General features: G+C 36.1%; 1 protein-coding gene across 1 annotated transcript; it reads left to right on the top strand.

Annotated features, from left to right (window-relative positions):
* Positions 1–2996: 2996 nt before the first annotated feature.
* Positions 2997–24813, top strand: Sirt7 (sirtuin 7). The gene is made up of 4 exons (XM_089697925.1): positions 2997–3541; positions 20840–20937; positions 22244–23096; positions 23532–24813. Exons 1-4 carry the CDS (start codon positions 3299–3301, stop codon positions 24300–24302), a joined length of 1965 nt encoding a protein of 654 aa, XP_089554051.1. The 5' UTR covers positions 2997–3298; the 3' UTR covers positions 24303–24813.
* Positions 24814–26298: the final 1485 nt, after the last annotated feature.

Genomic DNA, 26298 nt, shown 5'->3' with positions numbered 1-26298 from the left:
TGTAAAAAATTTTAAAATTTTATTTGTTTTATTTGAAGCAATTTATTTTAAACTTTTACCATTTTTTTCCTGTGGGAATGAGTTATTTTCCCGCGGTAAATTGTAGCCTATATGTTATTCTGATGTTTAATCTATAATATGTATAATTGTAAAGTTCCATATAAACTCATTCAGTAGTTTTTTCGTGAAAGAATATCAAATGTCCATTCTTATATTATATTTTTGCTTTTATAATATTAGTAGGATACGATTATTGATTTGTAAAAAGATCAACCAGGTGGAAGTCAGATTCGCGCACGAAGGGTTCCGTATAATTCTATGAATGAATCTATGAAAACAAGAAAAAATACGTACCTTTTTACGAAACCATAAAAAACAACCTAAACCGAAATACCTAGTTAATAATATTTTTTTATAAATACCACTACCATACAATGCAAGGCAGTCAATACGCATCGTAAATGAATAATTCCAAATTAAACGAATCTTAAAATTTGGAATTACCTATCCATAATTCAAAATTAAAAGAATCTTAAATTATCTTCAAGCAATTTTATAACTTAATTTTTTTATTTATCGATATTAGTATTCGATAAAGTGGCAAGCACTACCTTTTTAGAACAAAAAGTGGCTACATGTGGATTTGAATGCCAAGCCGATAACAGTGTGTTGTCCCTTTCTATCGCATTAATTAGGGTATTGAATAAAAGAGAGCCACTATATGTATAAGAAACGTTCAATTAATTGTTACTTCTCCAGGCTTGTTAATTGTTCCGAAGCGTATACCCGAACGAGATGGCGAATCCTTACGTCAATGTTGCCAACTATTATAAAAACTTTTTATCCGAAAAACTGGCAAAATATCTATAAATGTTTGGGTATTTTTTTTGTAAGATAGGTTTATAAAGAAAACTAGCGACCCGCCCCGGCTTCGCACGGGTGCAATGCTGATACTAAATACACTACAGAAAAACTGTGAACTTTGTATATAAAAACATAGCGGCCCGCTCCGGCTTCACGGGTATAAAATAGACAGCCGGGCGGCCGGCCGGTGCCGCCGCAAACGCTACGTCCCGCAATTTTTAAATATGTAATATCTTCGAAAATATTCACTTAAATCATACGGTGTAAAGGGCCATATAGATCTATATTAAATGAACAATGTTTTCATGGTATTTAATTGGTTAAGGATTAATGCTGTATTGGTTAAAATCGCTTCGAAAATTAGCCATTATTTGTCGTAAAAAGTAAATGACAAAAAAAAGTTATTGTGGGTTATCCATAAGAGATAGACATATACCATCGCGGACTTTTCTGTGGACCTTTTCAATGTGTATAATACTTAGTACATTATTTTGATAAAACTCGTAGGGTTCAGCCTGCGTTTGCAATGTAAGCGGAAAAAATGTATTTTTTTACGACATCACATTAGAAACCTGAAAAATAACAGTACTTCTCCACTATTTAATGGATGTTATTATACATATAAACCTTCCTCTTGAATCACTCTATCTATTAAAAAAAACCGCATCAAAATCCGTTGCGTAGTTTCAAAGATTTAAGCGTACAAAGGGACATAGGGACATAGGGACAGGGAAAGCGACTTTGTTTTATACTATGTAGTGAAGACAGATTTGAAAAGATTTTGTTATTTATTAACTTAACCCTTATTCAAACGCGAGCCTGTGGAGGAGTTAACAAAAAAGTAAGATACGTTCCTGGGTAATTTTGGGTCGTAGATTTCAAAAATACACACAAAAGAGGGGTTAGTGGGGGGAAGTAACATTTTATTGGTGGGAAGTATATATCCCGTCATCTGTTCTCTCTTGTAAAAAGGTTGGAAAGGTGGGAACCATAGCTCCCAGTATCCAGTATGACACCAATATTTTAAAACACTAGTTAGTTGCCCTGACTCTACTTGTGAATTAAATTTAATCGTAAAAAATTATATACATCATAATATTATAGATGCTCGTGGGAAAGTGCAATGAAATTATTAATTTACCTTAAGACCTGGTCCATGGATTTTTGATTGTTGGGCAGTACTCAGTCGCTCAATAATAATTTCCTAAAAAAATAAAATTTGATTTTGTAGAAAATATAGAAAATATACCCCTATAAAAGTAAATTAATAACTTGTTTTGTTTATTATGTAGACGTAGCAACAAAATCAGTCTATGAATATTTAAACTACAACATTTAAATTCAAAATTCAATTCTTTTGGAAACCTAAAAAAACATAGGTATTTAATATAAAAAAACATTTCACGATTTTGGGGAAAATTTTACCCTGTACTGGTATCCCTTATGTTAATCACATGATTATACCATAAATTTGAAACTACGTAAAAACAAATGGCGTCCTGAACAACAAGAACACTTCTTAATTTAACTAGTCGGATAACACACAAAAATGTTTACGTCTATTTTGATGAAAATATTATATATTTGTAGATAATTTCACATTAGAGATAATGAAAATGGATCAACTATAAAACATTAAACTTCAAATAAGTTTACTTACGTGTGAAAGGTAATATTTGGTAATCTTCGTTCCGGCCGATTTTTACAACCGATTACACTACAACGCACCATATTTTCACTTAAAGTCGGATTAAAACAGATCACTGTCAACGTTTATTAAACTTTGAAGTCACTTAGCAGCGAGAAAAAACAGAAAACTAGCAAAACAATGGACTGTAGCCGCTTGTTTGGGACAAACTCTTTGTCCCCAACAAAAGAAATCGCATAACATGAAAGAAACAAAAAACAATGTTTCTGTCTCGCTTGCCCTTAGCGTTATAGTCATAAGTGTATTTCTCTCACGCATTTCTTTTCATTTTCATTTTCATTCTCTCTCTACGTCAGTAGGATACATCCAGCACCGCGGCCTTGAGCTGACGTACGTCGGGGATGGACCGTGAATAAGACGCTTTACTTCCGTGACGCGTTTTGTTTTATCACCCAAAGATGACCGGAGAAGGCGTAATTGAAAATAAGGGGATTACGTTTTCTGTTGAATGAAATTCTTATTTGACATTTATTATCTGTGACGAGTCCAACATGAGATGTCAAGTTGGACACAATTGACAAATTGACATCTAACAGATTATGGAATAAATAATAAACTAAACGGAAGGTTCCTAACAAACAACCTTTTACGAAGCCCGTAGCGTGTACAACAAGAACATTTGTAGGGTGCTGAGAGCAACGATATGAGCGAGGGGACGAGACCGGGTGGGTTCAGTTAAGGGAGTCACGCGGCGGCACGCTATAGCATCATAGCGGGTGCGCTGACATGGCTGGCCGTGAAGGAGTCCGCAGCAGCGCGCGGCTGAGCGGGGGGGCCTCCGCAGCTGTCTCGACTCCGAGCGCGAGCGAACATGTCAGCAAAGAGCAGCGCGAAGCAGCGGCGGCTCTGCGGCGAGCCAGGGCAGCGCGTGCGGCCGAGCGGGCGCGCGAGATAGAGGACAGCCCGCGGGTGCTGCGCGAGAAGTGTCGTCAGCTCGCCAAGGTGTTGCAAGAAGCAAAACATCTAGTCGTAAGTACAGATCCTGTAACTTGTTTCTTTCACCAAAATTTCATTACTAAGTGATTTGGAATGTTAAGTTGTTTGTTTTGTTTATAACAATGACATGCCTCCTGACGTGAACTGTTTGCCATCTTTATATATTTAAAACTTATGTTTTACACTTATGTTTAAAACTATACAGACATGATATCATTAGCTCATCTTTTCAGTGTTGGATAACTTTCTTCCTGTGTCAAATTTAGTTGTAATTGACCCATATTGGTCATGGCAACTGCAAGTTTGAGTTATAAATTTACAAATGATTTATTATATTTGCATTGCAATATGTAGCAAATATAGATAAAATAGATTTAAAATATTTTCTAACTCAGAATAGAAATTTTTCTGAGTTAATATTTTAAATAAAAATAAAAAAAGTCTATAAAACCATTATTTTAATATGTAATATGTAATATGTACTTACATTGTATAATATGAGTATTTCATTGGTTTTTAGCTTGAAAAAAATTGTACCATTGTTAAAATATTTATTTTTAGATATTTTTTGTATAACAATAATTCTATTGTATTATTAGTGATGAAGTGGTGTTACAAAGTTAACAGATGCAGTGACCAAGGGAAATAAATAAATCATTTATTGCATAAAACATGGTATAATAGGACTTCATATATATATATATATATCCTATCACGGCAAATGTTGATCCGGAGGCCTAATGTTGATCCATTACGCTTTTTCTCATACTAATGTAGCTCCGATCGATTTGACAATGTCAAATGTTGATTCGAAATTGTCAAATGTTGATCCTATATACAAATCCGCTCCGATAAAAGTTAATCCGATTCAAATGGACCAATCAGGGTGAAGCACTTTATTACTTCTTCCGTGATTGGCCGATGGAGGTCAATACAACGTTGCCGTTTCGCTTACTACTGCTGTTGATCCGTTGTAAAAATGGAGCATAAAACTGTGAATTGAAAATCGAACTTTTAATTAATATTAATATAAGAATGAATTCGTTTGAATTTGAAAATGAAATGCGATAAGTTATTAGATGGGTAGGATTCGGCGAAATGAGTAATTGGATATTTGGTCTGTGTAGCGCATGTCGCGTGACGGTCGGCTGCCGAGTAGGTATAGGACGGTCGGCTGCCGAGTTGGCTGCCGAGTAGGTAGGTATATATAAAGCAGTGTTCGGAAAGTTTCACTTTTACCGTGGTTTCATAAAACCACACAACATTTTTTTTTTATTCTTTTTAATTAATCATTTATTAGGTATTCAAGAGAGTAGTATACGTTACGCGCGCTAGAGCACGCATTAATGTAGAATTAGATATATTTTTATGATTATTTATGATATAATATTTAACCAAACACATTTCGAATAGTTCATTTACACATAATATTTCATTCAAATTATATTTGTGGATAATTTTAGAAATTTTACTGATCTGAGAAAATGTTTTAAATTGCAAGGCGCAACTTTCACTGAAGTTACCGATTTGAAATCTAATCCCACAGAGGCTGATTCAAGAATGTTCTGCCATACACAACGACAGTGCAGAGATAATTATTCTAAGCTCTAACACCGATATTTTTGTATTAGGCCTTTATTTCTGGGCTTCTGGCATAAACTTGAAAATATACTCGCCATCTTTGAATGCTCCCCCACTCCCCCATGCAACTATTTCACTGTACGAACTATTGAATCGTAAACAATGGACTATTGTTAATTATTTAAAATAATAATTTAAAATATATATTCATGAGTTTTCAATCTATAGTGGTTTTAAGTTAACTCAAAAATGGAGCATTTTCGTAAATTTTCTAAAAAATCTTAGAGAAAGTGTAAGAATTGTTATAGTATGCTATATATTCGTGATCTACTCAATAAGTTCTTTCATTTGATACCCCACACGGCATGTTTTGGAAATTTTTATTTTTTTCTTTGTATGCCATATTTAATTACCGGGGTGCCCCACCAGAGGGGGACCACAAAACTGGTTGGCAACATCTGTCTATAGGATGTCTGGGATCTATACAATATATATCAGAAGTCAGATTTAGGTCCGCTATTTTTGCAAACGAAACTCCACTGAGAGTCCGGTCTATAAACATGTAAGTAATATGAAAAATTATGGTTCTTTTTTTGAATTTGTGCTTAAATTACTTCGCAAATTTTAATAAAAAATCATTTAGAAACTGTAAATAGAGCTCGATGTGGAATACAATGGTATTCCGAAATTCGGTTCATAATACCGAACTTCGGCCGAAATTCGTTACATCATCGTCATGGTAGTAGGTGGACCAGCATACATACAGATCACGTCGATATCCCTTGCGAGAGAGAATGAGCATCGATAATAATTATGTTCAATTAAAACAATTTATTTAATTATAGGTTTAGTTAGGTGAAATGTATTATGAAGTCACAAACTTTATTATTTCTTGAGTATTCAAAGTGAATGAAATTATATTATTTTAATGAAATAAAACGCAGAATTAGGTATGAAAAGGAAATAATTATTTATTTTTAATCATACATAATGTTAGGTATCGGTTAATTAAGGAAAGCTGGCATGTTCACAGTACTCACACTTATGCAATTTCACTTACAGTATGTTCAAAAATAAATGCGACTCTATAGTTTCATTTTAGACTTGAATTGTAAAATGGGTGCGTTGTAGATAAATAGTATATGCAAATATAATTATGAAAGCTCTCATAATTTACCTGTAAAATTATAATTTAAAAGTAAATCAATTGATGAAGTAATTATTTATTTTAATAATAATCAATTGGATAAAAGTATTAATAATCATTCAATTATCAAATAATAATTAAATTTCAGGTCATAAAAACAATACAAATAACACGTTCGCTTACTCCCAAGTCCCAACACACGGATGGTTGTTTTGATAATGATTTATATAACGGACGTCTTCTGCAAATCTGCAGTAGCGGAGCAGTCTTGTCCTGACTTTGGTCGAGTAAAGATATCTAAGAAATATTATATGTATTTGTAGTAAGTACGTAATACCTACCAATACGCGCTAACAAATATATGTGTTACATGTTTATTGTATAATTTTCACATTATTGGTTTTAAACTCAAACTCAAACATTTATACAATTAGACTTCTTCTAGAAGCACTTTTGAATCGTCATAACAGTTTAACAGTTTTAACATTTACCACCAATTCAGAAAGCAGTATCTATAGAGAAGAAGAAGAATCTATTTAATCATAATCGTAATCTTCTACTTCACTGAAACTTTCATCGCTCGAAGAACTCGCCGTCGGAATTTCTTAATGTTATTATAAATGAGTCAGTGTAATTATCTACTTTTGGTTCTAATTGAATATATTTTTCCTCATGTTCTCGCGTCTTTCTCCAAACGTCACTAAACATATCCAGACTTTGCATTTGCTTCCTTTCTAAATAATTCTTCCACAGTTTTCAAGTTAAAGTTCACATTTTGTGATGCTACTTTCCCTTTAATTATGCCCCATAGTAACTCTATTGGGTTGAGTTCTGGATGATGGAAGGCACAATACACTATGTCCATGATCTTTGAGGATTGCATCAAGTAAAAATTGTGTATAGTTTGGCTTATTTTTTTTGAATAATGTGATAACTCTGATTATTAATTAGTAATTTGATTTTTGAAAAAAAAAATGCCGATTTTAGTCAAAATTTATATTTGGGTGATTATACAAAAATGGGGTAACTCGATGTCATCAGCCAATTTAAACAAAGTCTTATTATATTTTATTCAAATAACAATCTATTTTAAAACAATGAAGCGTCCTTTATTTGGTCACTCAATTTCACTTCTTTATTTAAAATACAAATGAATAAAAAAAATAAATTAATACCTCAAACGTCAGTACTTTGGCATGTCACAACTCCGAAAACCAACAATCAAGTGACTATCGTTTAAACATTATCATCGATTTAAGAAAACTTACTAATTCACTACAATCTTTGATGTACATAGTATTATATACTACAACTTTCATAACGCAATGTTTTCCATTTTATTTAAAAAATAAAATTAAACTTTGTCATCGTTTTCACTAGTCAGTCCGTTGTGTGTTTTTTAAATTCGAAATTCTCGCTAAATATCACCAAGTCGAGGTCAAATCCCTGTCTAAGTATTAATGTTGGTAATGAAGTTACTTGTGCACCGCATATTTTGACGGCCGTCATAACTGTACCAGCGCTAGGGTTGTGTTTGTCCTCTAAAATCTTGCTGCGCCAGTCAACATTTCAGTCCTATGGTGAGTCGTTATTTTATTGTTAATCCGATTTTTATTTTCATTTATAAATGGTTAACTATGATTTGTAAAAATATAGTTTGTTGATATTAGAAATTAGGCAAAAAAACATAATTTGTGATTATAACCTCATATTAAGTCCCTTTTCATCAATCCGCTGGCATCAGTCCTTTGTCAGATATCGTGCCAGAGGACTGACGCGACCCCATAGTACTGATGATTCTGTCGTTTTTGAGAACTTTTATCTTGATTGCTATTGGTATAAGCATTTCTATTTTATATTTCAGTTTAAAACATCATGCGCCACGCTAAAAGAACCTGAATTTGACTAGGGAAGAAACATTTAAGAAAGAGTAGCAAAGAAAAGAGCTATTGAAACAAACTACTAATAATTTTATTAAAAAAGATCTTATTTTATTTTAATTATTGATTTTGATACTTTCAGGGCATAGCTTTTTATATTTATCAGATAAATACGTATACGTATATTACTGTGAAGTAAAATTACCTCAAAATAACATAAAAGTTAATTAATATACTTAATAACATTATAAAAATGTCAAGGGGCTCTTATGAAAACTCAGATAAGACTTTCATTCGAGACTTTGGTTTTTAATTTTACTATAATTAGTACTTTTAACATAAATATTGGTAGATTTTTAGGGCTCCGAACCTCAAAAGGAAAAAACAGAACCCTTATAGGATCACTTTGTTGTCCGTTTGCCTGTTAAGACGTTTTTTTTGGAACGCGGTGAGGTATCAATCTGAAATTTATATTAGATACTCAAGATTAAGAACCCTTGGGGCTGTAAAAAAATCAAACTTATAACACAACGCAATCAAAAGATACCTACATCTGTTAATACTGCAAATTTCCGCAAAATTAAATATTCGCAAGGGAATAAAAAAACACACAGGATGCTTGCCGTGTATACAGTCTACTATAAACTGCTATATAGTTTACTTCTACTTGGTAAATAGCAACGTCTTATAACACAGATAAGGAAAAATTGCTAAAAGTGTAAATTTTTAGTTACAAACATAATAAAAAATAGGTTTTTTAGGACTCCAACTCGCACTTGGCCGTTTTTTTGTTTCTATTGTTTGTGAATTACTTGAAATATCAAGTAAAACTAAGTCAAAGTAGAAAAAGTTAAGTAAGAGAGTAAGAATATTCACGTAGCGTTAAATGTCAGAAGGCTGTTTTGAAACTTGAGACATTGTTTTTTCCCAGTATCACATATTATTAATTATCATTTCTAAACGTAACTAAGTGATTTTAATACTTAAGAGACATGTGCCATTATTAAAACTGAGAGATTTGTAGTAATTTTCATTCAATTTCTTTAAGAATATTACAAAATTGTGTTTTTTATCAGTACCATGTTAGCCTCGTCAGTCCCCTGGAGGCCAATTCCAGAAAATTTAAAATATCTCACAATCTACTTAAAAAACTGGCTGGCCCGATTTGGAACAATATATTCATTAGATTAGCTATCATATACACCCTCATTTGTAACAATCTGATATAAAAAATATAGTAAACAAAATATCCTCAAAAGTTACCCCATTTTTGGATAATCACCCATTTTTATAACAAGATCCTTATCATCTAAATTTCCACCTTGGTGAGAAAAATTGACATTTCTAATGAAAATGAACAAAAAATTAAATTATTTTATTAAATACTAGCTTCCGCCCGCGACTCCGTCCGCGCGGATGTCGGTCTTCGCGTGGTTGGTCTCCATTTTGATTAACTCTGACAATGACATCTTATAAATATCTATTGGACCCAAATACGGCTAGGCCTACAATAATACGCAACGTGGGTTCGCGGTTCTACAGAACAACATCTATGGATAAAACTGAAAAATTAAGATTAATTTTTTTCTACGTATTTTTTCAGGATAAAAAGTATCCTATTTTACGCCCAGGATAATAAGGTATAATTATACCAAGTTTCATCGAAATCGAACCGTTAGTTTTCACGTGATGTCTTCACATACAGACAGACAGACAGACAGACAAAAAAATTTTTAATCACATATTTGGGTTTGGTATCGATCCAGTAACACCCCCTGTATAAAATGACGTTTTGACGGGATTCACTTTAAACACTCAACACTTTAAATTACTTTATTTTTACTTTAACACAATATTACACAAGTTACACAAGATCCACAAGATACACAACATGAAATTTCTTATACGTATTCAACAAAACATTTCGCTAGTGCGATGCAAATCTAAAGTGTCGCCATCTATTGGTAACTTATGAAACTAATTGTCGTAACTTGACATATTTAAACGTAATTAGACATTCCGCCCACCAAGGACTAGTCCGTAACAAAAAAATCAACTAAAATATACCTCTAAACAAAACAAAAAATAACTAAACAAAACGTAACCGCCCACCGTGATACATCAACGTAGTGGCGTTAAACTAGTAACCAAACAAAATACATCTGAAACTTCAGTCAACTGACCTTCTAAAGTTTAACAATTTTATAAGATATTCTATTCTATTAACTAATTATTTTATTTAGGCAAAACACTAATTTTACTTAACGGTCGTTTTAAATATCCATTCTTACACTTAATCGTTACAACGCGAGTTATATTATCTGATCCAATATGTTTGTTTACAATTTTTCCTAAAATCCATTTAGAAGGTGGAACGTTATCATCTCTAATTATACAAATATCATTAATATTAGGTTCTTCTAATTTCGAATTCCATTTATACCTCTGATTTAAAGTAACCAAATATTCTTTAGACCATCTACGCCAAAAATTATTTACCATTTTTTGAATAACATTCCATCTTTCTAATTTATTTATATTACAATCATCATAATTACGATCACTTATATTTATAACTGGTTCACCTATTAAAAAATGACCTGGGGTCAGTGGGAGAGGGTCATCTGCTTCACTACTTATAACAGAAATTGGCCTAGAATTAAGACATGCTTCAATCTGTGATAGTACTGTAGCTAATTCCTCATACGTTAAAATGCTGTCACCTATGACCCGTTTCAAATGGTTCTTAGCACAACGCACTCCGGCCTCCCATATCCCTCCAAAATTAGGTGATTGCGGTGGTATAAAATGCCACGTCGTAAATTCTAATGTAAGAAGTTCCGCAATTTCATTAGGTAAATTAGATTTAGCAGAGACAAACATTTCTCGTAAATGTTTGTCCGCACCAACAAAGTTTGTGCCATTATCACTGAACAAATCCTGGCAACGTCCACGTCTAGACGTAAAGCGTCTAAAAGCGGCGATAAATCCCTTAGCGGTTAAATCAGTTACAGCCTCAATGTGTATAGCCCTTGTGACCATACAGACGAAAAGACAAATGTAGCCTTTATAAGACTTTGCCCCTCGACCTGGAGAAAACTTAATATTGACTGGGCCTGCATAATCAACACCAGTTGCCGTAAATGGCTTACAAGGCTTCAGTCTAGTATCTGGAAGCTGTCCCATCAACTGCACTCTCGCTGCTTTCGAATATCGTAAGCACGTGAGGCACTTCCTATAATGTTGTTTTACTAGATCCCTACAGCGTACTATCCAATATTTTGTCCGAATGTAATTCATCATGATTTGCGGTCCACCGTGCAAAGTTTTTTCGTGAGCATCCGATATTAATAACTGGGTAAGATGAGACTTAGCTGGCATAATAATCGGGTGCTTCGTGTTATGGTTTGCGAGAGCCTTATCAATCCGACCACCGACTCTTAATATTCCATTTCGATCTAAAATGGGACAAAGAGTACGAAGGGGACTTCTCTTCGGTATATCCTTTTTATTCTCTAGATTCTTGATCTCTTCATCAAACGCAATTCTTTGAACCTGTTTAATACATTTCTCTAATGTTTCATTCATTTCATTTACTGTTACAAACTTCGGCAAAATTTTTCTTTCTTCCTTCTTCAGTAATATTCTTCGACAATAAGAAATAACCCTTAGCATTTTAGTCAAATTAGAAAATTTTAACCATTCAAAATCTTCAAATTTATCTTGTTTAACCATTAACGATACTTGTCTTCTTTCTTCATTCGTATCTACTATCTCTGGATTTTTCATTTCAATGTTTCTGTTCTTCAACCATTCCGGTCCGTACCACCATAGTGAATGAGAAAGTAATTCCGTTGGAGTTAAACCTCTAGATGCGCAATCAGAAGGATTGGCTTCGGTTGAAACATGACCCCATTGATCATAATCCATAATAGTTAAAATCTCTGATACCCGATTACTTACAAATGTTGTCCATTTGCTTGCACCGCCTTTCAACCATGCTAAAACGATTGTAGAATCAGTCCATCCGTAAATGTTATCTTTGCATACCTTCATCACTTGAGATACTTCGTTCACAAGTTTCGCAGCAAGCACAGCTCCACATAACTCTAAACGAGGTATAGAAACTTCCTTCTCTATAGGTGCTACTTTTGTTTTAGCTGATACTAACCTGACATGTATGGATTCATCGTTATTGATGACTCTTATAAAAACTGCAGCAGCATAAGCAGATCTTGATGCGTCTGAAAAGACATGAAGTTCAACATGACTTTGACTAGTGCAACAAATCCACCGTGGTATTTCTACTCGTTGAATATCCTTGCATTGCTTTCGTATATTAAGCCACATTTCGTTCAAATCTTCAGGCAATGCATCATCCCAATCTAAATGCGCCTTCCATATTTTTTGAATAAATAATTTAGCAACAATGATTACTGGTGCAATCCAACCCATTGGATCAAACATTTGAGCAATATTAGATAAAACTTGTCTTTTCGTGACTGGAAATTTTATCTCCGGTAAATTGATTGTATAAACAAATCTATCTGAACTACGATTCCATGAAATTCCTAAAACTTTTACCATATTATCAACCTTAATTAGCATAGATTCTTCATTTTCTTTATTATCTTCTCCAATATATTTTAATAATTCCTTACAATTAGAGCTCCATTTTTGAAGTGTAAATCCTCCAGATTTCATTAATTTGTTCATTTCATTGTAAATAATTTTAGCTTCTTGTAATGTATCACAACCTGTCATTAGATCATCGATATAATAATCATTTTTAGTAATTTCTGATGCTACTGGAAATTTGAGTTTCTCATCTTCTGCTAAACGTTGTAAAGTTTTAACAGCAAGATATGGTGCACACGCGGTTCCAAATGTTAGAGTGAGCAATTTAAAATGTTTAATTGGTTGATCCGGTAAAGTTCTCCATAAAATTCTCTGAAAATTTGTCTGTCTTGGATTAATAAGTACTTGACGGTACATTTTGACAAGATCAGCCACTATACAAATGGGATGGGTTCTCCACCTCATTAATATATGTCTGAGATCTTGTTGGATTTTTGGTCCAATCATAAGATCATCATTTAATGACACATTATTTGTTCCCTTACTAGAAGCATTAAAAACCACACGAACCTTTGTCGTATCTTTATCCTCCCGTACAACACCATGATGCGGAAGATAGACAGCCGTTGGATTGTCTAAATCATCTTCTTCGACTAAAGACATATGATTAAGAACTAAGTACTCTTCTACTACTCGTCTATAATCCTCATATAATTTAGAATTATTCTTAAGCCTTCTTTCTAAAGCGACTAATCTATTCTTAGCTATATCCATCGATTCTCCATACTGGCACTCAGGATCCTTATTTTTAAATGGCAATGTAACAACATACCTTCCATCTCGATTTCGTACAGTTGATTTATCATATAGCTCTTCACACAATTGTTCCTCTCTTGTAAATTTCTTAACAATCATATCTGGTTCAGCTTCTAATTCCCAAAAACGCTTCAAAAAATCATCGTTAGTTCTAACCTGTAAATGAAAACTGTTAGCCTTATATTTATCTGAAAGTGAATCAGATACCTTACCCGATAAAACCCAACCAAAGGCCGTATTCTGCGCTATTAAATTTCCCTTGGGTTGTTTCATCATACCTGTTAATAAAATCTCAGCATAAACTTCTGCCCCTAATAAAACATCAATCTTACCTGGTGTTGCATAACCTGGGTCCGCTAATTCTACATTCTCGAGTTCGAGCCATTTAGGAGCATCTAATTTCACACATGGAAGCATAGATGTAAGTGAAGTTAATACATAAGCCTTAACATTAATAGAAAATTCTGAGTTATGACGCGATTTTAAACATAAAGTTACTACATGTTTAATATGCATTTGACCATCTCCCAGACCTGATACTAAACTATTAACAGATGTACGTTTAAGACCGAGTAACTGAACAGTTGCTTCAGTTACAAAAGACGCTTGCGAGCCTTGGTCCAACAATGCTCGTACCATAAATAAGTTACCATTATTTGACTGAGCCTTAAGTAGTGTCGTAGCTAGCAGAACATGATAGCTTTTATGCTCTCTTTTGGCAAAATTTGCCACAATCTTTGATTCTACTAGCGTAGACGAAGTTTTATTCTCAATCCCATCATTTTCTTCTTGTGTCCTTTGAGTGTTTTCAATGAATCCTGTCTTCTCTAAATGCAACATAGTATTATGTCTACGTCCGCATTTCTTGCAACAAATTGATTGTCGACATTTACTTACAATATGTGTAGGTTGCAAACAATTAAAACATAAGCCCTTACTCTGTACGTGATTTCTTCGTTCTTCTACTGTTTGCTTCTTAAACTGTGCGCATGCATTTATATAATGATTGTCACCACAAACTGAACATACATTCTCTATCTTCTTATTCTGTAGGATAGCTCCGTGAAAAGAACTTTTAACCAATTGCCTTTTTTGTGACGTCTCATGTCTCATAGGTTGCTTTCCAGAATCTACCATCTCTAAACTCCGAAATCTTGCTTCTAAAAAATCCACTAACTGTGACCAAGTTGGCAATTCATCGGCACATGACATGCTTATCTGATTCTCCCATAGTTTATGTGATTGTACATCAAGCTTTGAAACCACCAAATAAATTACAATTGCATCCCAAGTTGCTGTTGGTATTCCCATATTATTTAGCGCTTGTAATACTGATGTAGTTGTGTCCAGAAGTTGCTTAATCGCTTGTGCAGATTCAATATTAATTTGTTTTTGTCCAAATAATTTTTTTAGAACAGCATTTAAATTATATCTTTTATTATTGTATCTTTTTGTTAATTGATTCCAAGCCTCTTGGTAGTTTTTATCAACAGTAGCAAAATTTCTTAATAAATTCTCAGGTTCTCCCGAGACACTACTCTTTAAATAATGCATCTTTTGCACCGGTGATAATTTTTCGTTATTATGAATTAGCGACAAAAACATATCATAGAATGTCTGCCACTCCTCATATTTGCCCGAAAATGTTGGCAAATGTATTCTTGGTAGTTTTACATCGTCACTTGTCATCGTATTAATTGATGTTGATATCGGATTATTGGGCACTTCTTCAAATTTTTCTTTTAGTTCAGTCATATGGTCTATGTAAATTTCTTCAAACTTGTCATAATCGTCTTCCATAAAATATGTCAATGATTCTCTTTGTTCCGATGTTACTATTTGAATTAGCTCTGTATGATTCCGTTTAAATTCCAAATAAAAATCTTCCAAATTTTTTATTCTAGTTTCCAAATACTGTTTAGTGATTCTACTTTTCGGACTCTTCCTAAAATTTTGTTGTGCCTTTTCTAATCTAAGTAACAAATCCGCTTGACTTTTAATTAATTTTGAAGCCATTTTAGTTTAAATATTAATAATTTAGTTTTATTAATTTTTCTTCTAAAATTATCAAAGTCTCAATAATCTTCCAAGTCTATAGAATAATCCAGAAATTTTAAAGTCCATATAATAAATTCTCAAATTTTTCCAAGTCCTTAGAATAAAATCTCAAATATTTTCTAAGTCCATATAATAAACTATCAGATTTTTACAAGTCCTTAGAATAAAATCCCAAATATTTTTCCAAGTCCATATAATAAAATATGAAATTTTTACAAGTTCTACTTATCGGAAATTTTTCTAAGTCTTTCAAAGTCCAAAGTCCATCTTAGGTTTCGGCACCATGTATAAAATGACGTTTTGACGGGATTCACTTTAAACACTCAACACTTTAAATTACTTTATTTTTACTTTAACACAATATTACACAAGTTACACAAGATCCACAAGATACACAACATGAAATTTCTTATACGTATTCAACAAAACATTTCGCTAGTGCGATGCAAATCTAAAGTGTCGCCATCTATTGGTAACTTATGAAACTAATTGTCGTAACTTGACATATTTAAACGTAATTAGACACCCCCTGCTATTTATTTTTTCAATATTTTCAATGTACAGAATTGACCCTTCTACAGATTTATTATATGTATAGATAGTCTATAATTCTTCCATTTACTGTATCACAAAATTCTTCATAGATTTTTAGATATTCGTACTACACCAATTACATCACCCTGTATTTATAAACAATTGCAAAATATGACATATATATATATGACATAGGCCGGGAGATACTGACACAAAATTTCGGGTCATTTGTAACAGAATGGCGGTTCTACAGAGGTCTTATTACGCAATGACTAAAAGAAAAACCGGCCAAGTGCGAGTCGGGCTCGCGCACAAAGGGTTCCGTAGCAGCAAATATAATAAATTACAGTTAAATCAACCTATCTCAAAAACTATAAGAGATACTTTGATCAAACCAAAAATCGTTGAAAGAGTTAATTAGCATGCATCACCTCTATTTTTTTTAGAATTTTATACCCCGTAGTTATAAAAATAGAGGGGGGGGGACATACTTTTTACGACTTTGAGAGCTGATATCTCAAAAACCGTTCACTTTAAGAAAAATGTTTTTTAGAAAACTTTATATCATTTTAAAAGACCTTTCCATTGATACCCCACACGGGTATGTACATCGAAAAAAAAAATTTCATCCCTCAGTTACATGTATGGGGGGCCCCACCCCCAATTCTTTTTTTTACTATTTAGTGTCATATTTTTGTAGCGGTTCATACAACACATATTCCCATCAAATTTCATCACTGTAGTACTTATAGTTTCCGAGTAAATCGGCTGTGACAGACGGACAGACGGACAGACGGACAGACGGACATGACGAAACTATAAGGGTTCCGTTTTTGCCATTTTGGCTACGGAACCCTAAAAATGATGGTCACAACGCTGGTACCAGCGGACTAGTCGCGTGGGCGTTAGTCGAACTCGTCGGATAAATAGCGAAAGTCAAACGATTTGTAACACAAAAATTTTAGAATTTACCGATAGCCCATAAAAAAGATGTAGGCGGTAGTGCGGTTTGGAATCGGAATCGGAATTGGAATTTGGAAGCGGTTTGGAATCGTCCGAAAAGTATGGCATGGCGATTTTAGTAAATGGCTGCACGACGATGGTTAACTGTGCAAAAGTTAGCCCGGTACAAATGGTTGAATTGTTTTTTTAAATCAACGCATTCACGTCGGTAAGGCGGACTGTAAGTCACATCGTAAAAGTATGGCATGACACTACCGCCTACATCTTTTTTAAGGGCTATCGGTAAATTCTAAAATTTTTGTGTTACAAATCGTTGGACTTTCGCTATTTATCCGACGAGTGTGACTAACGCCCACGTGACTAGTCCACCGGTACCAGCGTTCTGACCGTCATTTTTCTTTTTGTCATTGCGTACAAAGACCTCTCTAGACCGCCATCCTGTTACAAATGACCCGAAATTTTGTGTCAGTATCTCCCGGCCTAACATGTGCAATGTGTAAATGTGTTGACGTTCCAGCTCTTCTTAATATAGGTATAATCATAACTCATTGAATAAAAGGCGGGAAGATCTGATTCGAACTTCGACGTTGTCATGTTCGAATTCGGTTCAATCCACATTCGGCCCATCACTAGTAATTTATGATGATTACAAAATCATCGTAAACTTAATCGACCGTAATGATTTTAAAGTTAGCAGTTGCTTGACAATTTTTTATCATCTGAACGAGTTTCTTCTTCAATCAATCTTTAGCCAAACAGCTGAACATATAAAACAAAGAGTATTTTTAAAAACTCTTACAGAAAAATATTGGTATACATAATTGTCTTATTTAAATTTAAAAAGTACTTACCAAGAACTATAACCTACTACTTATGTACATTCATAATTTAATTTATTTAATAAATCTAATGACTATAAATTGTGTAATCATTTTTGAGCTGACTTACGATTTTTTTTTAAATAAAGCCACTATCAAATTACTCCGATATTGATATACATATGTATTTTAAAATGACGATATATCGAAAATCCGATATTTTAAAAAATATCAACAGTCCTAACTCAAGTAAAGTAAAATTCAAACGCGACAGCTTAATATAGCATTTTATCTCACTTTAACTTGAAGTAAGAACGTAATATTTGTTTCATTTGCACAATACTGCCGTCCTTTAACTAAAAAGCCGTTAACCAACAAATGGTCAATTTTCAGTTTTAAATGTAGGGTGACAGAGTTCAAAATTCTCTATCTTTCTGTCTAAGAATCATTTCTCTAGCATTAATAGTTATAGAGATATAAAAATATTGTAAGCCGTTAAATAACACAATTTTCAGCGATTCCATAACTTGAAAGCGTCTAACCAACACTACTTCGCTAAATTTCCTTTAAAGTACCTTAACCGCCAGATTTAATAATTATTTTTTAGCTTTTTACTTGACTAAAAGTACGTTATCAGATTATACTTGACTATAGGGACGCAAAAGGACTATAACTGCTTTATGATAAGCTTTCATATAACTATTCCAATGGAAATCCTTACCTTATTTGCAGTTACTCTCCCTTAACGCTTTTTTAGTTAAGTAATTTTATTTAGGACAAATTCTAATAACACTTTTTTGCTTAGCTACAAAGCAGCTAACCCTCATTTTTTAGCTAAAAGGCAGTTATCCGATTCTGGTGATGCATCAGTTTTGGGGATGAGAGTGGTGATGAAATAATGTCGCCCCCAAGCAGAGTACCGATTGCTTTTGATTTTCTTCTACAAGACGTATTATTTCTGATCAAGTTTACTAAGTTTTAAACAATCTAGCAGCTAAATTACGGAAAATATAACAAGTCAAAGTTACGAAAATTTGGTAGATAATGGTTACGACATTGCGAACTTTCAATCGTATTTCTCTGTTTAGACTCTGATTTGTCTCTGTAACCGAGAAAGAGGACATAGGCAGTCTATACTATTTAATTTTTAAAACTATTTATTAATAACCTTGGCACCTGTGCCACAGCTTTTTTAAGCTTTTATAGGTGCCATCGTTCATAAAGTTTTGTACCTATCTGTGTTTTTATTGTTCCAAATAAAGAATTTTGAATTTTGAATTTGAATAATATAATTTACCCCTTGGGTGGAATTAGTAATCGACTGTCAAGCAATGTACTAGAGATGGTGATACAAAAATTGTTATGAGTACACTACCTTTGACCCGCTGACGGGGACACCATTTTGCCACTATTGCTATTTTTTCTTTTCTTTATATTAGATTATTAAGATTTGTATTTTTTTACATGGTAGCAAATAAAAAGTTTTCTACCTCCTGCTATTTTCCACATATTCTGGTATATTATATTTTCTAAATGTGGATGAAAGAGTCTTCTAATCATTTGATAAGCGGTAATTCTACATTATTTATTAAGAGCATCCCACATGTAAGTCGAGCTTGAAGCCCTATTGAAACCAGGGTGTTTTTTTCAAAAACCTCGTGCACAAGTCTTAATTTTTTTTCAAGGAAACGATTTATGTTTACATTGTTTGTGGTTCTATATGTACTCACATATCCGTGACTCGTATGATGGCTTCGCAGAAGAGTATTTATAAAATAACGTTATACCTAATTGAAATTTTAAATGAAAATACGGTTCCAAAAAGAAAAGCGAGAAGATTTATCTATAATCTTAACCCCTTAATGAGCCTCTGTAATGAAATAAACGTGAACATGACGAGAAATAAAGGTTAATTTTATCAACAACTTAAAAGAGTCATTTAGTAAAAGAGTTACAATACTTGTTACTCACAAACAGACGCAAGAACCATTAATTTAGATAGTGTTTAAATCCTTAATACTTAAACCAAAAAGCTTTTGATCCTTTTCCTTTCCATTGGTTGACCTAGAGGATGTAATTCCCGAGAGCAAAGCCTAAGACAGCAGCAAATTTTTAACATTAGTAAGATTAAAATTTAGTACAACTATATAGAATCATAGTACAAAAGCATCTAAAAGCCCTTAACCGTTGATTATAAAGTTTTTGAAATTTAAATTAAAGCGAAAGTCATAGCTTAAAAGTAGTTATAGTAGCTTAACGACGTTTTAGGTAAGCATTTTATTACTAAATAAAAAAAAAATCCCAAAATGAAAATAAAAATACTAAATTACTTAGCTAAAAAGTCGCAATGGTATGTTAACGGCCGTCTTGTCCAGTAAATAGTTAAAATTTTCAGATTATATGCTGAACTAAACGAGAAAAATTGAATTTAAACATAAATTATAACAGTTTCTGGGTAAAAACTATTATTTATATATAATATAATTAAATTTCGATCGATGTATCTCACAATAATTATTCTAAGTGTCATAATTTTTAAGAAATAACGATTTCCGTGTTTTTTGCCATTTACTCGAAACTCACTTCGTGGGCTTAACGGCTTTCTAGTTAAAGGACGGCAGAATAGCGCGACGTTGCCGTACTTACCCTTCATATTCACCGCTCAGGAGCCACATTTACCACTTAGTCGAATAAAAATCGGAGCCACATTAAGCGCTTGCGTATGATTTTTTTGACCGTTATTGGATCAACAATTACCTTAAAATTTTATGACGAGTATATCGAAAACGGATAAATGCATATCCACTGTCGTAACACGCTAAATTCATGTATTTGAGCTATACCGAATCCGGAGCTTAATGTACACACGAAATAGGTGGATCAACATTTATTCTAAATCAGTACTGGATCAACTTTTACCGTGAAAGGTTGATATATATATAATCACACACACTAGGTGTATACGGGAGCGGGCATCAGCACCGCGGCCGACATCCCGGACTACCGCGGGCCGCGCGGCGTGTGGACTCGCCTGCAGCGCGGAGAGTCCGTCGGGTGAGCTCTAATACATATAAGTAATAAGTAATAACCTATTCCATTTTCACTTTCCCTGCTTCGAACCAGACTGAAATGATGTTTAAGGGGCTGACAAGAGCCAATTTTGTTAAAATTGAAGTTACTTGAGCATTTTTTTAGAAAAGATTCTAGCCCTTCAAAAAAAATATATGTTGACCTGGCTCCGCCCAGTAACAGTGATTGCGCTCTCGTTTGCGCACACTGTCCAATTGTATGGGAGTAAACGAGAGCGCAATCACTGTTGGGTCAAACGAAATTTGGTCTTGTCAGCCGCTTAATGTGATTAACTTTTTATAAAGACAGTTCTTGCAAAACATAAAAAATCTACAACACCAAATAATATTGTATTTACTAACCACTTAAGTACTTAGAAGTTAAAAGTTAAGGAACGAGAACCCTCGCTTCTTCGCCGGCTCCGCTTTAAAACAGGCATACTTTTGATTTCTGACCTTTTGATCGGTCAGAAGGAATATAAACTACAATAAATAAATATTTCAGGACTATTTTCACACAGGGCACAATCTGATCACATACTATACTCGGATTTTTAATTAGACAAAGTAAACTGACGTTTACTGTGTTGTCAGTTTTTGATGAAATAAAAATAGCGTTGTCACAAAGTGAATGATTGAAAATCGGGAATGAATGAAATTGAATCGATCGTCTAGTGAATATTTAGTGTGCAACAATATAACATAAAATAAAAACAACAATGACAATAAACACAACGTAATTAGTTAAAATTAACGGAAAAATTACAAAAACAATAACGTAAACAGCGTAACAATAAAAATAAAAAAATGATTACAATTACATTCTACTAGTAACTTATATCTTATATAGCTTTATATATTATAATAATTAGAAATAATGTTATTTTATAGTTTCAAATGATGAACTATTCACACTCATTGTTCATTCATCTGATTGAATGAGAACTGAATAGGACTATTACTTTAAATATGGCAACATTATTTTACAAAGTGACATTAGCTGCTGTCAGTTTACTTTGTCTAATTAAAAATCCGAGTATAAGCTTTTGCTTGTGTTATGGAAACCAGATGGCTGATAGACATACATATATAATTTTTAAATAAATATTAAATACTTATATAGATAATTAACACACAGACACAGAGCAAACACAACATATAATATGTTCATCACACAAATATTTTCCCTAAATCAAAACAAACTCACGACCTCTGGCTTGGTGGAAGGCAGGGCCACTACCAACCAAGCCAACCGGTCAGTCATAACCAACGTTCATACATAACGTTCGCAGTCGGGTAGAGGTGTCCCGCGCGCGGCCCACGTTCACGCACATGGCGCTGACGGCGCTGTGGCGGCGCGGCGCGCTCAAGTTCGTCGTGTCGCAGAACTGCGACGGGCTGCACCTGCGCGCCGGCCTGCCGCGCCGCGCGCTGGCCGAGCTGCACGGCGACATGTTCGCCGAGCGCTGCCCCGCCTGCCGCCGCGTGTACCTGCGCGCCTTCGACACCACCGAGCGCACGGCGCGCCACGCGCACGCCACGCGCCGCCTGTGCCACGACTGCGGCCGCGAGCTGCGCGACACCATCGTGCACTTCGGCGAGCGCGGCCGCGCCGCCTGGCCGCTCAACTGGGCCGGCGCGCTGCGCCACGCGGGCGCCGCCGACGTCGTGCTGTGCCTCGGCTCCAGCCTCAAGGTGCTGCGCCGCTACCCGCGCCTGTGGCGCATGCAGCGCGCGCCCAGCGCCCGCCCCGCGCTCTACATCGTCAACCTGCAGTGGACGCCCAAGGACGCCGTGGCGGCGCTCAAGATCAACGCGCGCTGCGACGCCGTCATGGCGCAGGTGGCGCGCCGGCTGCGGCTGCGCGTGCCGCGCTACGACGCGCGCGCCGACCCGCTGCTGGCGCACGCCGAGCCGCTGGCGCCGCCCGAGGCGCACACGACGCGGCGCCCGCTGCTGACTCGGCCCGCCGGCCCGCCGCCGCCCGCCGCACACTACGACCTGCCGCCGCCCAGCTCGGCCGAGTCCTCCGCCAGCGACTCGGACGAGGAGCTGCCGCTGTGCAAGCTGGCGCGCCGGTTGCGACCGCCCCCCTCCCCGCCCCCCTCCCCGCCCCCCGCGCCGCCCCTCTTGCACTCTTTCCGCGTGAGTTCACGAATATATTTTTATCGAACACTCTAAATTCATATGAATTTTCCTGTAACTCCAGTTTTTGTCAAAATGTAAACTTAAAATTATTTTTCTTTTTGATGGGTCACAAATCTTACTTTTAGTTTTTACCCATTTTTACTGCAAAGTTAATAAATTTTCAGAAACTTTTAGATGGAATGTTTAAAAAACGGTGCAAATATTTGTAGAAGAAAAAAATATTGGCGGCATTTCAACAGGTTTTGACTTTGGAACATTCGAACCATGCTGTTTCTAATTTGTTGTCCAGACTAAAAATACTCGGAAATCAGACTTCACTTAAAGTTGTTTAATTTTAAAGTTGTTTAATTTTATTAATTTAAGCTAACGTTTGATTAAAATTAAGCATTTTATTATTTAGTTAAAACATTCAAAATTTGCTACGCATTATAGGTTAGCATGCGGTCGGGAGACGCCACTATACTGTTAAGATCCGAGCACGCGCCCACCGACCCGCCGCCGCCCGAGCCTCCGCCCCCCGCGCCCCGCCCCGCGCCCTGCCCCGCGCCCGGCGCCCTGCGCAGCTTTCGAATGCCCCGCCCGCCACCGCGCCCGCCCGACCTCAACGGAACCCGCCGGCCCCCGCCCCTCACGAACGGCCGTCGACCGCCCGGCGACCCGGTCAAAGCGAACGGCCTGGACGAGGAGATCAAAACGGAAAACGGCACCTGGAGCTTCGGTTCGAAACTGAGGAAGTTGCTGGAGTTCGAGCCGAAGATAGAGTGCGACGTGAAACCGGGCGAGCCGGGCCGCCTCGAGCCGGCGGGCGCGCACGAGGACGACGCCAAGAGCGACGCCAAGGAGGAGGAGGAGCGCATCGGCGAGGAGAGCGCCTCGCTCGCGGCCGCCATCATCCGGCGCGCCGTGCTCGTGTGCCGCGCGCAGCTGTACCCCGGCCTGCACACCATCCTGGCGCCGCCGCCCGCGCCCGCGCCCGCGTGCGACTGGTGCGCGCGCCACTACTCGGCGCGCCGCTGCCTGTGGTACGGGCCGCCGCGCCTCACGCCGCCCGAGCGGCGCGCGTGGCGGCGCGAGCGGGCGCGCCGCGCGCTGTGCGCCTGCTGCGAGCCCGGCGCCGGGCCCGAGCCGCGCGACGCCGCGCCCGGCGCCGGCGGCGGCTGGTACGGCAAGGGCTACCGCAAGGGGCGCCGCCGCCGCCGGTAGCGCCCGCTCTCGGACGACGCCGTCGATCGAGAGCGATTTTGAGACTTAGCGTTGTGGATGACGTTTATATTTCTAAGATCGAGCTCGAGTCTAGCGTCGCCATCACAGTTACGATCGAAGATTATGCTAAACGGGTAATGATCAAATTGTAAATATTTTTTAATTTTGTAATATTTCATGCGATCGGATCTACAGTGACTCGATGAATGTTTTAATTATTATTTTTTAAGTTGAATTATAATTGACGATGACCTTTCATGAATCGGTTTTATGTTCTCGACTCGAGTGATGCGACGGAGATGTCGCGACTTATTTATTTGTAATATTTATTATGTAAATGGTAATGGATATTGTTTAATTGATTATGAATTGTGTGATCGTGAGGGTACATCGGTTCCTAACGCTCGCCGTGTGTGGACTCTCTGCGTCAGACTAGGTTAAGGACTGTGACTGCCTAAGATGTTGATAATTAAGAACAAATTGAATAATAAAATAAAATGATAAGAAATAAGCATTGTGTTTATTTTTTTCCCCTTTATTTTACGGTAATAAATCTAAATAAACTTTGGATCTCTAGCTATCCCGGCAAACATTCTACTCTTCACTTACGGGTATGAAAAATAAATTTTAGCCGATTCTCAGATCTACCCAATAGGCACAATGTGCACAAAATTTTATTACAATCGGTCCAGCTGTTTCGGACGAGTATGGTTATTAACATAGTGACACAATAAAATATATTATTGTAGTATGGAGAATGGAGATGTAGGAAGTTGTAGGTAGGTTTTTTATATTAGTTATCAAAAGTTCTTTAAATGATTTATCAAAGAAAAGTAAATTAATTATATACCTAAGTGTCGAGATCATATATTTATGAAAAAACATGCACAGAATAAAACGCGATCATTATTCATTACCTAGAGTAACGCTGACATTATAGTCCAGGAGGAATCGGCGCATGAGTACCGAAAACTATTCCACCTCAATTTTTTTACGTGATCCTCTTCAAATTGCCCTACTGATGATATAAATGCATGTTGCCATGGGGCAACCCGGTGCCATATTGTTTAAACCGAAATTGTTTAAACAATTGCAAGGAATTGTTATTTTTCAACCGGACAAATTTTTTTTATATTTTTTATCGAAATACCAATAAAAAAGGTCCAATTACTTTTCACGATAAGGGTGCACTCACACACATCAGTCACCGTCACGGCACCGATGACTGATCGGTGACGGTTTGTGTACGTATCCACAAACACCAGTCACCGTCATGTTGTCCGTCAGTCACGTCGCCGGTTTGACTGAATCATTGAACACATACATCAGGTTAGTCAGTGATTAGACGTGTGTCACGCTAGAGAACATGTAGCAATTATTGACGGTAGCACGACGCTGACTGAACTGAGACGTGACGGCACCGGGTGAGTGGGGATAAAAGTATGATACATGTATGGAAAGATTATTTGACGTGCCTGACCGGGGACGTCACTGATAGATTTCGTGCCGGCGACTGTCGTGTGGGAACAGAGTCATACTAGAACTATTGATACATATTTTTTTTTAATCCTGTCCGGTGACGTGCCGTGACGGTGACTGATGTGTGTGAGTGCACCCTAAAGTTAATATTTTCAAAGATATGAATTTTTTAAGGTTTGAAAAATCTCAAATTTGGGTACTTTCGACCCATGAAAAATATATTTAAAAAAAAAATAATATATAAGTAATATTTTTTTTTCAATTCTCTATACAATAGTTAATAATATTGTTAATAGAGATTTAAGAAAATTTCATTGTTTATATCTGTTTTTTAATTGTTAACTTCGCGCGCTCACAAGTACGCGCCGCTTACCTTTAAGTATCGCCGTCTCTCTCTTACTCATGCGCTGCATCGGCCTCTGTGTCTTGAATCATTATTTATCATTTATCTTAAAAACTATCAACTTTATCAAGATTTCTAAAGAGAGCAATCTTATTAATAATTAAATTGTCTACA

Source organism: Colias philodice, chromosome 8 (assembly GCF_061535455.1).
Source record: "Colias philodice isolate Cphi_HAF_F1 chromosome 8, ilColPhil1 Martin Lab GWU primary, whole genome shotgun sequence".
In the NCBI taxonomy this organism is placed as follows: domain Eukaryota; kingdom Metazoa; phylum Arthropoda; class Insecta; order Lepidoptera; family Pieridae; genus Colias; species Colias philodice.
This window is presented reverse-complemented; position numbering and strand designations above follow the sequence as displayed.